The 15,277-nt window shown below is 36.7% G+C and overlaps 1 protein-coding gene across 3 annotated transcripts in view; it reads right to left on the reverse strand.

The window, feature by feature from the left end:
• The window catches only part of FSTL5 (follistatin like 5), a 706,899-nt gene that overhangs the window by 178,278 nt on the left and 513,344 nt on the right, over positions 1–15,277 (reverse strand). For all 3 annotated transcript variants that reach the window (XM_068542031.1, XM_068542030.1, XM_068542029.1), the window contains exon 7: positions 12,033–12,153. In XM_068542031.1, coding sequence (XP_068398132.1) covers positions 12,033–12,153 — 121 coding nt within the window. The remainder of the gene's footprint in view (positions 1–12,032; positions 12,154–15,277) is intronic.

Consider the following 15,277-nt stretch of genomic DNA (forward strand, 5'->3'; position numbering starts at 1 on the left):
CACATTCCGTTGGCCCCAAATGTGTCACAGGACAACATCTAGCTTCAAAGAGATCTGGGAAAAGTAGATTTTGGTGGGTGGCCTTAGGCCTGCTAAAACTGATCTTTTATTACTAAAGAAAACTAAAGGGAATTATTTGGAAGATAAAAATCAAGTTTTCTCCACATATAGTGACAAAATTAACCTATTTATGTGTGGGTTTGATCAATTAAATATAAGTTATTTAACCTTGGACAGTTGATACAGAAAGAGTTGTATCTTTCCACAGCAAAACCAACTTTTTTTTCTGTCATTCTCCTTCCTTCATATACTGCTGAGTGCCTGCTGTGGTTTTGGGCAGAATTAAAGTACTGAACTCTGAGAACAAAGAAGTATTACTTGTAATTTCTAAGTTTATTTGATATTTTCTTGATGTTGTCTACGTTAACCATATCCACTAACTTTCAGAACTTTTACAAATGAGGGTCACAAGAAAACATGCCTTTAACTAATGTAACCAATCAGGTTTTTAAGAATGATTCCTATGAGATATAAGATCATGGTGGAAATTAATGAGGTAAACCCTCTGCCATAGATAAATAGAATACATAGGAAACAACAGTTATCAAATATTGGAAACCAGCAGCAGAGGACTATGATTCCTGAAATAAGGCAAAAAGAGAAAAAGTGGGATGAGCTGTAGACTTGCCTCAGCTATCAGCCAAAAGGCATTTGGTTGATATTGATGCAGAGAAGGGGAAGCAAAAGGTCTCAATGAACTAAAGATAAAGATATTGGAATTCAGGAAAGCTTGGCAGCTGGAATTTGCAGGACAGAGTACCAAAAGGGAGAGAAATACGTTGAGAAAGAGCTACAGGAATCTGAATAGGGGTCTTTGGGGGCTTTGGTTCAATGTATAGCATAACACTTCACAAAGTCAGGCAAAATTCGATTACTATAACAAGAAATAAAACCAGGGAGCTATAATTCTAAAAGTTCCAAGAGCTTACATAGTGGTAGGTGACATATGAGTTGGATTAATCAGACTTCAGACTGGAGAGACTTAACAGAAAAACCAGATTGGAGAGCTCAGAGACTCCAGAAATAATGCATCCTAGAAGGTTAATGAAAAAATTCTGGTATAAAGGTTACTCTAGAAATAATCAAATAGAGTTTAAAAAACTCTAAAATATAAAACTGATACACAGGTAAATTAATGTCAAAACAAAAATCAATACTTCTCAAAAGTATCCAGCAAATCTCTCTCAACAATTTTCACCATCCAATTTAAAAATACTTTAACAGACATGAAGAGAGAAAATTAGACTCATATGCAAAAAAAAAAAATTAGTCAATAGAGACATATAATTTCAGAGATGATGAAATTAGCAAAAAAATTTTTTTTTAAATATCTGGTATGAAAAGATTGAAAGATTTAAAAGAAAACATGAAAAAATGGGGGATAAATGCAGATCATAAAAAATAAATGGTAGTCCTAGAGATGAAAATACAATATCTGAAATAAATTTTAAAAATACTCTGGTTGCGGGCTTCCCTGGTGGCGCAGTGGTTGAGAATCTGCCTGCCAGTGCAGGGGACACGGGTTCGAGCCCTGGTCTGGGAAGATCCCACATGCCGCGGAGCAACTAGGCCCGTGAGCCACAACTACTGAGCCTGCGCGTCTGGAGCCTGTGCTCCGCAACAAGAGAGGCCGCGACAGTGAGAGGCCCGCACACCGCGATGAGAAGAGTGGCCCCCGCTCGTCGCAACTAGAGAAAGCCCTCGCACAGAAACGAAGACCCAACACAGCCAAAAATAAATTAATTGATTTATAAAAAAAAAAAAAAAAAAAAAAATACTCTGGTTGGGATTAATAGCAGACTAGACATGTACAAAAAAGATTTGTGAATTTGAAGTCAAAGCAACAGAAACCATCTGTACTGAAGTACAGTAAGAACAAAGATTGAAGAGAAAAAATGAACAGAGTTTAGTGGTCTATGTGAAAATAATAAGGAATAACACATATCAGTAATTGGATTCCTAATGGAGGGAGAGAGCAGAATCCTGTTTGAAAAGAATTGACAATTTATTTTTCCAAATTTGTTGAAAAATGTATACCAAAAATGCAAGTTGAGCAATCCCTGCAGGATAAATCTAAGTAGAGAAAATGAAACCAAGGCATATTGTAATCAAATTGCTGAAACCCATTGAAAAGGAGAAAATTGTAAAAACAGAAGAGAAATAGAAAAAAAAAAAAAAAAAAAACTAGAAATAAGAGCGTTTTCATTAGAAATCATGCAAGCCTGAAGGTAATAGAATAACATGTGAAAGTGTTGAAAGAAAACAAAAAGGAAAACTATCTGCTCCAAATTCAATATCCAGCAGAAATAATTCTTTAATGAAGAAAAAATTAAAATATCTTTAAATAACAAGGGCTGTGAAAATGTATCAGGAGCAGATCTGAATTTCACATTGTTAAATGATGTTTATTAGGCTAAAGGAAAATTCAGAAATTTGGATTTACATGAAAGAGTGAGGGGAATTAGAAAGGATAAAAGCCTTGTTTTCTTGTGTGTTTTTTTTTAAATTCTTTGAAAGATATTTAACTATTTAAAGCAAAAATAACACAATGTATTATGAGGTTTATAACATATATAGAAGTAAAATGTTTGACAATATTACCACAATGAATGGAAAGAAGAGAGATCAATGTATACTGTATTAAAGTTCTTATTTTATATGTGAAGTCGTAAAATATCTGAAGATACATGGCAATACATTAAAGTTGTACATTGTAAACAAAGCTTTCACTTACACCTTAAAATATCAACAAAAAGCCATAGCTAATAAGTTAATAGTGGAGAAAAAACAGAATTCTAAAAGTTATGTAATCCAACAGAAGGCAGAATACAAGGAAATAATGAATAGAGAACAGATGCAACCATTTGAAAACATAGCATGAGGGTACACTTAAATCCAGTGAGAATCAGCCCAGGAGAGAGATGTTAAAGTTCTCCCAAAACTATGAACTTCAAGAAACTCTTTCACTAAAAGGAAGCAAAATAAGAAATTAGGGAGGGACATGACTGTTTAGATTTTACTTGTCCTTAAAACTTTCAGACTTTCTTTAGACTTTATCTCACAAGGGCAGAAGAATTTAATTTTGGATATTAATTACTTTGGACTAATTTCATTGTAACTTTAATCTTTGAAGTATTATTTCTGTCCGGGAATTTAACAATTAGATTATCTATTAAAATGTGACCATGTCTATGCTCTCACTATTGTGTAATTGGAGTATCTTGATATCATGATTCAATCTAATTGCAGAAGCTCTGAAGAGCTCTGTTAAACAGTTAACTGCACATAATTTAGCATGGGAAATAATAGAAAGAATCTTTAGGCCTTGGAGTTAATGAGGTAATGTACTGTTCTATCATATTTAAAAACCTTCTGGAAGCAAACATATAGTGCCCACAGTAGTTCTCAGGGGGGGAGATACAGAAGGGAAGCAACAGTCATTAAGTTAAGGACACCCCTTAAGTATGAGTGTCCCCAAATTCAGCTCTAAGGACACCCCTTAAGTATGAGTGTCCCCAAATTCAGCTTTCATCCCCAAAGTCATGTTCAGATGGTTGATTTGGGAAGTGATCCCAGGAAGCACAAGTTAAAGAATAGGAAAAGAACGACAGAGAAAAGAAAAATAGCACAAAAAAGGGTTAATTCCAGTGAGGACACTCTGAGGAATCAGGTACAATGCACCTGAGAATCTTCCCACTGAGGAGCAGGTGCTGGGCTTCTTACCCATTGACTCGTGTCTCTCATTGGTTAAGGACTGTCCCTGAGGGCATTCAATCCCTGGCACAACTGGGCTACCTGAAGTGAGGCTGATAAAGCTTCTTGTGTCAAATAAAGCCCTAAGGAGAGTGGAAGAGAGACAAACTCCTGCATGACCAGCTGTCAGGGGATGTCCACCACAGCTGAGGAGGCCTGAGTGGGGCTTGGCGCAAATCATCAAGATTTAGGGCAAAACTGATTTGATACATGTCTTATCTCAACCCCTGAAGAAATATCCACTCCCTGAGATCCCTATATGCTTATTTTAAAGTCAAAATTAAGAGAATAAAGCTGGAGAATCTGAGGAAGGACACATACTCCTGCTTCACATGTTTCTGGGGAATCAAATTGCTGGACCAGTAGTTCTCCAACTTTATCATCAGTCATCAGGTGGGTTTATAAAGCACAGATCATCCTACCTCATGACCAGATCCTCTGATTCTGTAGGTATGCGTGAAGCCTGAGAATTTGCATTTTAAAAAAAAGAGACAAGTGAACTTATTTATACAACAGAAATAGACCTACAGACATAGAAAACAAACTTATGGTTGCCAAAGGGGAAAGGGGATGGGAGGGATAAATTAGGAGTTTAGGATTAACAGATACACACTACTGTATATAAAACAGATAAACAACAAGCACCTACTGTATAGCACAGGGAACTATACTCAATACCTTGTAATAACCTATAATGGGAAAAGAATCAAAAAAGAATATATATATATATATATGTATATATGTATAACTAAATCACTTTGCTGTACACCTGAAACTAACACAACATTGTAAATCAACTATATTTCAATAAAATGTTTTTAAAAAATAAAATAAAAATTAAAATAAGTTGCTCATGCTACTTGTTCAAAAACCACAGTTAGAGAATCACTGAGCCAGAGTGACCCTCAAAACTTCTCTCTCATCCTTTAGTAACTCACAGTGGGAAGAAGAGAGAGGAGGCACTCGGCCTTTTGCTTCCTGCTTTCCAGACCTTACTGCCTGCAGGAAGGTTATATTCCCATTTGTGCTTTGTCCTTGCTGAAAGCTTAGCAGGGAAGGAAGGCTGCCTGAAACTGGAAGTTCAGTTCTATGATGCATGAAGAAGCAGGCCACTGTTGCTCCAGACTTAAGCCACTTTCTCTAAAAAGCTTTATCAGTAAGGAGATGATGCTTTGATGTCTATATGGCTAGCTCCAAATGATGTTTCCAAATTCTGAAGGAGAAAAATAGAGGTGTTCTACATAGACATCCTATAGAACCAGAAATTTTGTGCAGCAGTTTCTGACATGAGTAGAAAAACAAATCCACTTGATATTATGTGTGAGGTCTTAAACAATAAAGGAGGGAGAAATAATGGCATGCATATGGGTTTTTTTTTTTTTTTTTTAATATGGACGAGCTTTCTGCCCAGAGGGCAGTGTAAACACTGAATGACTTTTAAACTTTCATACATTCTGTACTCTAAGCTGAAGATCTAAAGCCGATTTGCTTTATGTAAAAAGAAAAAGAAAAGCATGAAATGAATTCCACTGGTAGAGTCAAGCTCCTTTGATTTATACATAATGTTTCTTCTGACAAGGACACAGAAGCACTCTCATATTTCAATAATCTAATTTTGCATTGCTTGAAAAGTAAAAAGGGCTATTGATAGACTTTTATTTGGCTCGCACCCAGGGATATTTAAATAGACTTTGCACTTCAAAAACACTCTTTAACAAATTCCAATGACTTGTGGTATTTGCAGAGCTTTTTATGGTAATCAATAATATATTTTATTTGTATAGCTAATTGACAAATTGTTAAGATAAATATGTTAAATTCCCTGTGGAAACCTGATTTTCTAAAGGTCTTTTTAACCTTTTCTGAAAAGCGGATAGAGTTTGAAAAATGAGTTAAACTAGTTTTAGAGATTTATTGGGTCCATAAATGTGCTATTTGTCTACCTAATTTGCATTTTCTCGCATGTTCATTGTATTTTTCAGTGTCACAGCTCCTTCTCAACTATTCTTTTGTTATTGGCCTATAACTGTTCTGAGTGACCTCAAGTTTACTATACTTATTTATACACAAAGCATACATTTAAAGTTATTATGCCAAATATAAACAATATAAAACCAAAGGAAAGGGAAACAGCAAGAGAAGTGACAAATCACTTATTTAGCAAATGACTTGTAGGGCTGCTGTTTTATAGTTAATTCTACCATTTCTAAACATTTTATTATGAAGTGATAAACACAACTAGTTACCTACCCAGTATTTATTCTCACCTTCCTCCCTTCCTCCTAAATAATTGAACGTTTCATTGTTGTGAAGGGCAAACACCAAGGTCAAAGAAGCATCTTTAACAATCTCTGCATTTAGAGGGTCAATGGCAGTTATTGTCGGCACTTCCTTTAAAGTTCTTTTAAAAATGGGCTCTCAGGTGTCAGGCAGTATTTTTCCTTCCTCTTGATTACTTTTTCCCTGCTGAAATGTGAAAATGATGGCTGGAATTTTCACCTCCATTCGGAAAACATTGAGAAAGGAAAGAATGTTCTAACCACAAATAGTGGAAGCATAGGATAGTGATGACATATTGTGGAGTTGCCATCCTGAGCCACTTCATCTGGACTTCTTTTATGCATAAGAACACCACACCGGTATCTTCTTTATGCCCCTGTTATTTGGGGTGTCTGTTACAGCAGCTGAAGATAATCTCTTACCGATCCATGCATAATACATTTTCTACCCAGGTTTTTGGCTTCTTCAAATAGGTTTAAATATTAAAAATGATCCTTGAAATACACTTATTGTCCTCCCTAGTTGATAAAAATGCAGTAGAACAAGGTTGGTTGTTTTTTATCGGTTGTGGTTGAATTTGATGAATTAGTGTTAGTCTAAACTTCATTCCTCCCTCTCAGCTAAGGCAAGAACTGGCAAGTTAGATTTAGAAGAACAGCTGGGCTGTCTAAACATCTATCAAATCTTAATGGTCCATATACTCCTTTATATATGCTTGACCTAAATAAAAGTATTTCTTATAAACAGATATTGCCAGATGCCTTAAGAAAATGTTCTGAGGGACGGTTTTGCATTTCTTTCTCTCTAGTACCCCATTCTAGTAGTATTTGACCAACTTGGATAACCCAGTCAGTTCTTCACTTTGTTTCTTATTTCTCATGGTCTCACTTCTTTCCTTACCTACAACTTTCCTTACCTTACCATTTATTCTGTGTTCCATCATTATAATCATTCTCTTGTAAATGTACTTAAATTTATAATGTCTGTCTCTCTCCTACTTACTCATCTGACAAAATAAGATGTTGGTAAACCCAAATCTCCTCTTTCTATGATTATAAATTCGCAGCCAACCACAACAGAAAGAAAACATACTAATATATATCATCTCAAGAACACCCAAAGATCTGCCCAACATTCCAACTACATACTGCTATTTTTATAACCCCACCTCCCTACAACTTTTCTCCTCAAGTCACTAAAGCTCTCACAAACTGCCCACTTTCAATAGTTGGTACAGTAAGTCCCCTACATACGAACCTTCAAGTTACGAACTTTCAAAGATGTGAATGTGCGTTCACGTGTCCAATCACACTAGTTAGTTCAGGTGTCTGGCGTACATTGTCACATAAGTGCATCCTCTACAAGTAGTTGTGCTTTTATGTACTTTACTATACAGGACTGTATGCAGTACAGTAGTACAGTATCTTTATTTCAAGATCAGGATGTCTGGAAGCAAGTGTAAAAGCAGCGGTGCAGTGGCTGGTACTACTAAGAAGCACCGGGAATAGGAGGCTCAGGGAAAGGATGAAGAGAGACAAGAGGAAGAAGAAGTAACCGAAGAATTGAAGAGATTCATGATGCAGGAAATGGCAAGGGGATTTTCTTTATCTGAGGAGACACTGTTAGTTTTTGAGGCATGGGACCTGAACGTAGAATGGTACATGAAGGTCGCAGCAGCCGTTCAGAATGCAATCCAGTGCTACCGTGTCATCTATGACGAGAAAAAAAAGCTACTACCCAGACATCACTGGATCATTTTTTCAAGAGGGTAGATAGAATTTAATCCAGCAAGGAACTAGAACCTGTGCCATCCACATCAGGCGTGAGTGGAATTGCAGCTTTCCCTCTGTCTCCTACTGCTGACCATCCTTCAGCTCTACCATCTCCCACCTCCTCTCCCCCTTCCAGCCAGTAACTCTTCTTTCCTGTTCACTCGATGCCAGCCCCTGGATGCCAGCTGTTGTGCTGTACTACTGTACTTTCCAAGGTGCTGTACTGTAAGATTAAAACATGTTTTCTATTTTTTGTGTTGTTTTTTATGTATTATTTGTGTGAAAAGTATTATAAACCTATAAACCTATTACAGTACGGTACTATATAGCCGATTGCATTCTTTAGGTACCTACGCTAACTTTATTGGACTTACAAAAAAACTGGACTTATGAATGTGCTCTTGGAATGGAACTCGTCTGTATGCAGGGGACTATTCCTCATGACACTGAAATAATCCAAGCAATGCAAAGAGGATTTCCTCATGCTCTCACCCTGAGCATCTGCTCCCAAACTGTCTGTCCTCCTCCCTGTTTCAACAGATTAACTATCAATCTTCCAAAGAACAGCCCTTCCATTTGTGTACTAGATTATATCAACTTTTTAAAGACTTGATTACTGCAATTTTCCCCTTTTTCTCTTATATGAGCTGCTTTTCATTTTTACTGGATTATTCACATCAACATAAAAGATAATCACGTCTACAAAATGAAATTCCCTCTCTTGACCCCAAGTGACTCTCCACTTACTGCACAGTTCTCTCTATGTTCACTTTCAACAAACATAATATCCTTGTTTCTCTTTCCAAACCCCATCCCTTCACAAAAACATTTATACCAAGGATTTCAAAGCAGATTAAATGCAGTAGGAGGTAATAGGAAGAGATTGGTTTTACTCCCAGGTTTAGGGATCTCTGTTCCTGGGAAAAGGAAAGCACCAGTGCTCAGTCGAGGCAATCACTGTTAATAGTGAATTTCTCTTAATTAATTCATAATGCTAAGCCTGAAGGTGGACGAGAGGCAGCACTGTTTCTGAGACCTCATTATTCCTTTATTCTCATATTCCATCTTCAGAAAAACCTGAGATCAGAGTAAATAGTTAACACACAGGAAGGATGAAATAAGGACACCGCATTTCCCCAGCACCACTCAAGGCACATCTTACAACATAAATGCCTGCAGTTTGGCTCAAAGCCCTCTTCCTGGGCTTTCCAGCTGGAGCATGGCAAATGAGTGAGTTATGTAAGAAACCTCCATCAGACGTGAACGGGGAGCAGACCCTCAGAAGAGATCCATTTAGAATGGTTCTGACGCTCTACCGTGCATCACAATTACCTGAGAAGCTTATCAAAATGCCGATTTCAAATCAAATTTCCAGAGAGTGCTGTTGAAGGTCAGGTTCTAAATTTTTGATATTTTTTCCTGTGGTTCTGATGCAGGTAGAACATGTACCTTGCACTGCTCTACAAACTAGCTAGAACTCTAGTGTGGTAGGTACTTAGACTGGACAAACAAGGGCTAGAAGTAAGGATGAGAGATAAAAGACAGAACTTTTGGTTAGCCAAGCACAAAATTGGAGAATCTTTCTCCGTAACTTTAAAACAAAACAAAACAAAACAAAAAAAACACCTCAAAGCATCAGTTTTGTCAATTAGGCCATTAGCCAGTAAAAATCACCACAAAGAGGGAGACAAGGGCCAGGCTGGTTACAACCACCAGTTCACCATGGACGCAGCACCCAGATAGGGAACAGCCCACACACACTCCTGTCCTGTCCTCCCAAGACTGTGAGTCCTCTGGGACAGCTGCTATCTCTGAACATCCAGCTCCAAACATCTGGGACCACTGGGAACAAGCCTCACCTCCTTCACACTTTGTCTGTTGTATTCACTGGTTTCCATGAAAGCCAGTTTCCAAGCCTTGACCCATGTCTAGCTGACAGATGGGTTTGCGCCAGAAACCAAAACCTAAATCTGCTTCTGTGGAATGTCAACAATACTCAGACTTTGCCAGAGCTGCTCCAAGTCTTTGCTCAAAATGCTCCAACCCCACTTTTAGCAGAAGTTAACATAAATCTTTAAGTTAAAGGGTCCAGAGATAAGAAAGGAAGCTGCCAACAACAACAAAAAAAAAACACATGGAACTAGCTGGGACCAAGAAGGGAATAAATCTGACCTCCAACAGACCCTCAATCCCATTGTATGCTGATTTTCCTAATCAGTATATTAAGTGACACCCTTACCTGGTGGCCATGACTGGACACTAAGGACCAAAAAAGGATAAAAAGGGGGTGGCACCCCTCTCCCTCAAAAAAGCACTGCCCCTTCCCCAGTAGACTAATGCATATAACTCCCCATCATTAGTCTCATTCCTCCTCCGTTTGTCTTCACTCTTTAAAATTAAATTCCTCTTGCCAGGTAGGCAAGAAGTTGATCTGGGAACTTAGTTCCTGCTTCTCCATTCTTTGGTCACTGAATAAAGCTTGTGCTTTGTCAATTTCAGCTGCAGCTTCATTATTAGCTGCTTGAACAAAACAGAAAAAGAACCTTCCCCTAAAGAATCCAAAAAAAGAGTGTATATATGTATATGTATAACTGATTCTCTTTGCTGTACACCTGGCACTAACACAACATTGTAAATCAACTCTACTCCAATAAAAATTTAAAAAAAAACAAGAACCCTGCCCTGCTGGGTAGGGGGAGCAGAGTCTATATGACTTAATTCAGTAACAAAACCATAAGCTCCCCAACCTTTCCAAACTTTTTTTCCAACATTTTCTTACTTGATTTCCAGGACACCTATTTCCCATCACAGGGTTCTCATTCTAAGTTTTCTTTACTCCAATTGTTAGCCTCAGCTCCAAGGCTCAATTCTCTAACTTCAAATCCATCTATACTCATCCTAAGATGACTTCATCAAGCTCAGATTTATGGCTTTAAATACAGTCTATGCAAACTGATATTATCAAAATATTCAACTTTAGGCTGTCACTCTGATCTCCAAACTTATAAACTAAACTACATACTTGAACTGCATCTGGATAATTGTACTGAAGTTAACTTGTCCCACAAAAAGAAGAAAAACATTAATCTCACTCAGTCTCTAAATATGCTTCTTCTCCATTGCAGTTCATGTCATGGCCATATATCTAAATACTTCCTTCATATTCCTTGGGTTCATATGTGTAAAGCTCTCTTCTCAAACTCGCATGCCATTCTTCAGATCTAATTTCAAAATATATCCCAACTGTAACCACATTTTTACCTCTTCACCATCAACATTTTAAGCCATCTTTACCTCTTCTCTAGACTATTAAAATCGATTTTTAAAAACTGATCTCAGTGCTTCCAGTCATTTTAAAACAAATCAGAACCTGCCACTTCATGCACTAAATGCTTTGATGGCTTCTGGTTACAATAAGAATAGGAATCCAAGTATATAACTAGGTCTACAGGGCTCCATGTGATCTGACCACAGGCAGCCTCTTCAATGTCATATCCGCCACTCTCCTCTTAATTCATTCCAGTCACACTAGCCACTTTGCTGTTCCTACAGAAAGCCAAGTAAGTTTCTGCCTCCTTTTTGTAAACCATAGAGTAAATTAATGTATATATGTGTATGGAAATTAATTAGTGTGTATTAATGAATCATACATACAATCCTATTATCAATTCAACTAAAAAACTAAAATGTGAATTAAGTCAGAAATAAAACAAAGCACTGATTGTAAGATTGATATCAGCCTACTTGGCCAATGCTCATAGCCATTAAATTAATTATTGAGATTATAAAACTTTGTACATAAATAAGTTTTCTATATCACTAATAAGATCAACTAAACATCTGATCTAACTAAAATTTTTAAATGCTTAATTTTTTCAGTTTCTAAAATTTATACATTTGCCTAATTGTTGATATTCTAAAGTTGAAAAAATAGTTTAAATTTCCTATGCTTTAATTTTCCAGCCAGAACGAGTTACTCTGTAATGTTTCATGATGAGAAAAGTGGTACAAATTTATTATATTTACTTACTCACTTTTTTTTAATTGGAAAGGTTTTACATTAACAGTAAGTCCTGAAACTCAAAATGAAGCCTTCCTAGTCAATTGTGATAGTCTTTGAATACCTACTGAAGCAAAAAGCAATTAAAACACCCCCACATTTCTTACCATTAACTTGAAAGATGTGAGTCTGATAGATGTGTTCATAGCCCTCTGCATAGCAGGTGTAATTGCCCATGTGAGTTGTGGTGACCTTGGTAATATATAAGGATCCATCATCTCCAAAGTCCTATAGAAAAAAAGTAAAATTAAATAAAATTAGCTGTTTTTACTTAAAATGTATTTCAACAATTCACTTTTTAAAAAAATGTACTCAGGAGCAAAGTAAATTAAAATATTATCTTTAAATTATCAAAATGATCACTGTTAGTTCTATAAAGCTGCAAGATTTTATAGGCTGTAATTACTATTTTCTCAAGACAAGTTTTGTTTAAAAAGTATAATCTCAGTATTTATTTGAAATATATAAGCTTATATAAAACAACTGAATGTTCACATATTTATTCTAATTCAGTTTACATTTTAATGAATAAAGGTATAAAATATTTTTCTTATTTATAGCTAAAACAAATAGCTCTTAACTACATTCTTCACATTTTTAATTGTCTATTAAGTTTTATATCCTTTAATTATATCTTTACCTAGGAAAAAAATATTAAAACAGTGTGGTTTCAGACATAAAATTTATAGCCATATCAGTAGAACAGGATTTTTTAAGCCTCCCAGAAATAATCAGTACATTAGCTAAAATAACCATGGCATTTCAAATTTATGGGGGAAAATGCATAACCATTTTAGAAAAAAAGATCAAAAAATCTTGTGCTGTTTATCAAAATCAAATCCAAGAAGCACCTCTGGAAGAGTAAAAACCAGAAAATCTTCTCTTTCATAAAGGGAATGAATACACTGGCAAAAATTGTCATAATCAACTTATTCAGAACTTCGGAAATAGACAAAGGCTCACACCAGCGCACACAGCATTACTGGAAAAAGTGGCTGAATTTCAGCAAGGACAGCGAGGCTGGTGGCTTCCCTCTCTTCAGAGCTGCATGGAAGCCTTGGACCACCAGCTTTGTAACTCTGCTAGCAGTGAAAACTATCATCCTAGCAGACCCTGGAGAGAGAAGAATGGGTTTGAAGCTCCTCCAAGACCCCATCCTCAGATAATCATCACAATCTGACCTACATAGTAGCTCCCTGAAAATTTCCATTTTCATGAATTCTTTTTATTTGAGCAAGACTTATAGTTGAGTCCATATGTTTCTGACTCCATATGTTTCTGACTTTACCTATATTCACACCATGTGTATTTCTGTTAAAAATAGCTTCCCTCTAACTGATACTCACTACAGATTAATTACAATCAAAAAAATGACTATGGGGCTATTGAATCTGGACCTCAAAATAATGAAAATGTTCTCCCTGTCAAGAAAGAGAGAGACAGAGAGAAGAAGAGAGAGTAAAAGAAACGGGGGAGAAGAAGAAGAATGAGAATAAGGAGGAGGAAGAGGAGAAGCAGAAGGACGCTGGGGAGGAAAGGGGAGGGAGCTTCGGGGGGGAGGGGGAAGAGGAGGAGGGTCAGGAGGGAAGGAGAAACGTACTGTATGTTCTGGCCATCAGCTTATTTAGCTGATGAATAATATTTTCTTAATGATTATCAAATAAAAGAAAATTCCTCAACATCATATTATATGTGATTGATCATACCACATTTCTGCAGCTCCCAGGGGCATCTCATGGACTTACAGGAAAAGCCTCATGCCTTGCATGTTAGGGGAGAATTTGGAGATTAAACCCTAACAAGGACGTCACTGAGCGACACCAATGTGTGATAGCATCCCTTGCATCACCACGGGCTACCGCTACCGTTAGAAACAGGGCTCCTGGGTGAGCACTCAGGCTAGAGAACAGAAACACCAAACAGAAAGGCCAGGCTGTCCCTCAGGTTAACATTAAGGCAGGTAGTTGACACACAGCTGGGTATAATATGAGAAAAAGCCAAACCTCTGCAGAAATCAGTTCAGGATGATTAGAGTTAAAGAAATTTTGAGAAAGACTATGAGCCAAAAATAATTCTTGATAACCTGAAATATAATAGTAAGATACATAATGAGCATAAGCCAGACAAGCACACAGGATGTGCATGTACCAGAAAGACTCCTCATAAGCAGAACAGACCAGGGAGACCAAATCAGAACAGAGATGAATCCCCTCACGGGACAAGAATAACTGGAAATAATCATAAAAACCCAAAGTATATCTCATATTTGTAATTATGTTTAAATTCATTTATGCCAAACTGCACATAGGTCTTTTAAAGTCTATTTTCAAATAATACTTTTTAAATTATTCATAAAACTTGAAATAAACAACTTTTCCACATGTTTTCCTGTATAGCTACCTAGAAAGCTTGGCCCTTCCCAATCTACTATAATCCAGATTCCTTCACCGAATGATGTGAAAATTTTCCAAGAATATAACCTTGAGAATGTTTATTAAAGTATCTTATTTTGCTATCTGTGTTATTCTGTAATATGAAATCCTTTTAATGTAGATATGCTCTAAATTAACATATTGTGTGATCCCTTCTAATCTATATATCATTTCTTATTTTTTCCTCTTTCTTCCAAGTAGAAGCAAAATCTGCCACCCTCAATTTCTTTCAATACACTTTATAATCATCTTTTCAAACAGCATTTCTGAATAAGCAAGATTGTCTCACCACTTTGAATGAAGCATGGATTGTTTCACTATACTTATAATAAAACTCAATAAATATTTATTGAGCACTTAAATATGTCAGGCACTGTGATAAATAATTTAAATAAATTATCAGATTTTATCCTTTAAGCAACCTTTTTAAAATGCACTACTATTAGCCCCATTTTATATATAAGAAAACTGAAATATGTTGATGTTAAGCTTGGGCTCATCTGAGGTCACCAACTGCTATGGTCTGGATGCTTGTGTGCCCCATCCAAAGTTCATCTGTAGAAATACTAAAGCCTAATGTGATAGCGGGCCTTAGGGGGGTGATTAGGTTGTGAGGGTGGGGGCCTTAAGAACAGGATTAGTGCCCTTATCCTACAGAGGTTTGAGGACATGGGAGAAGATTCTGGCTATGAATAGAGAGGGGGGCCATCACCCAGAATATTAATGTGCTGGCACCTTGATCTTGGACTTAGCCTTAGAACAGTGAGAAATACATTTTTGTTGTTTATACCACCAAGACTTAGTCTTTTGTTATAGCAGTCCAACAGAGTAAGACACCAACCAAAGTAAGGGATCGGAGACTGGCATCCACACAAATGGTCAGACTCCAGAACTGAACCCTTGTTATTATGCAATTCTTA

The sequence above is a fragment of the Eschrichtius robustus genome, chromosome 4 (assembly GCF_028021215.1).
Source record: "Eschrichtius robustus isolate mEscRob2 chromosome 4, mEscRob2.pri, whole genome shotgun sequence".
Taxonomy (NCBI): domain Eukaryota; kingdom Metazoa; phylum Chordata; class Mammalia; order Artiodactyla; family Eschrichtiidae; genus Eschrichtius; species Eschrichtius robustus.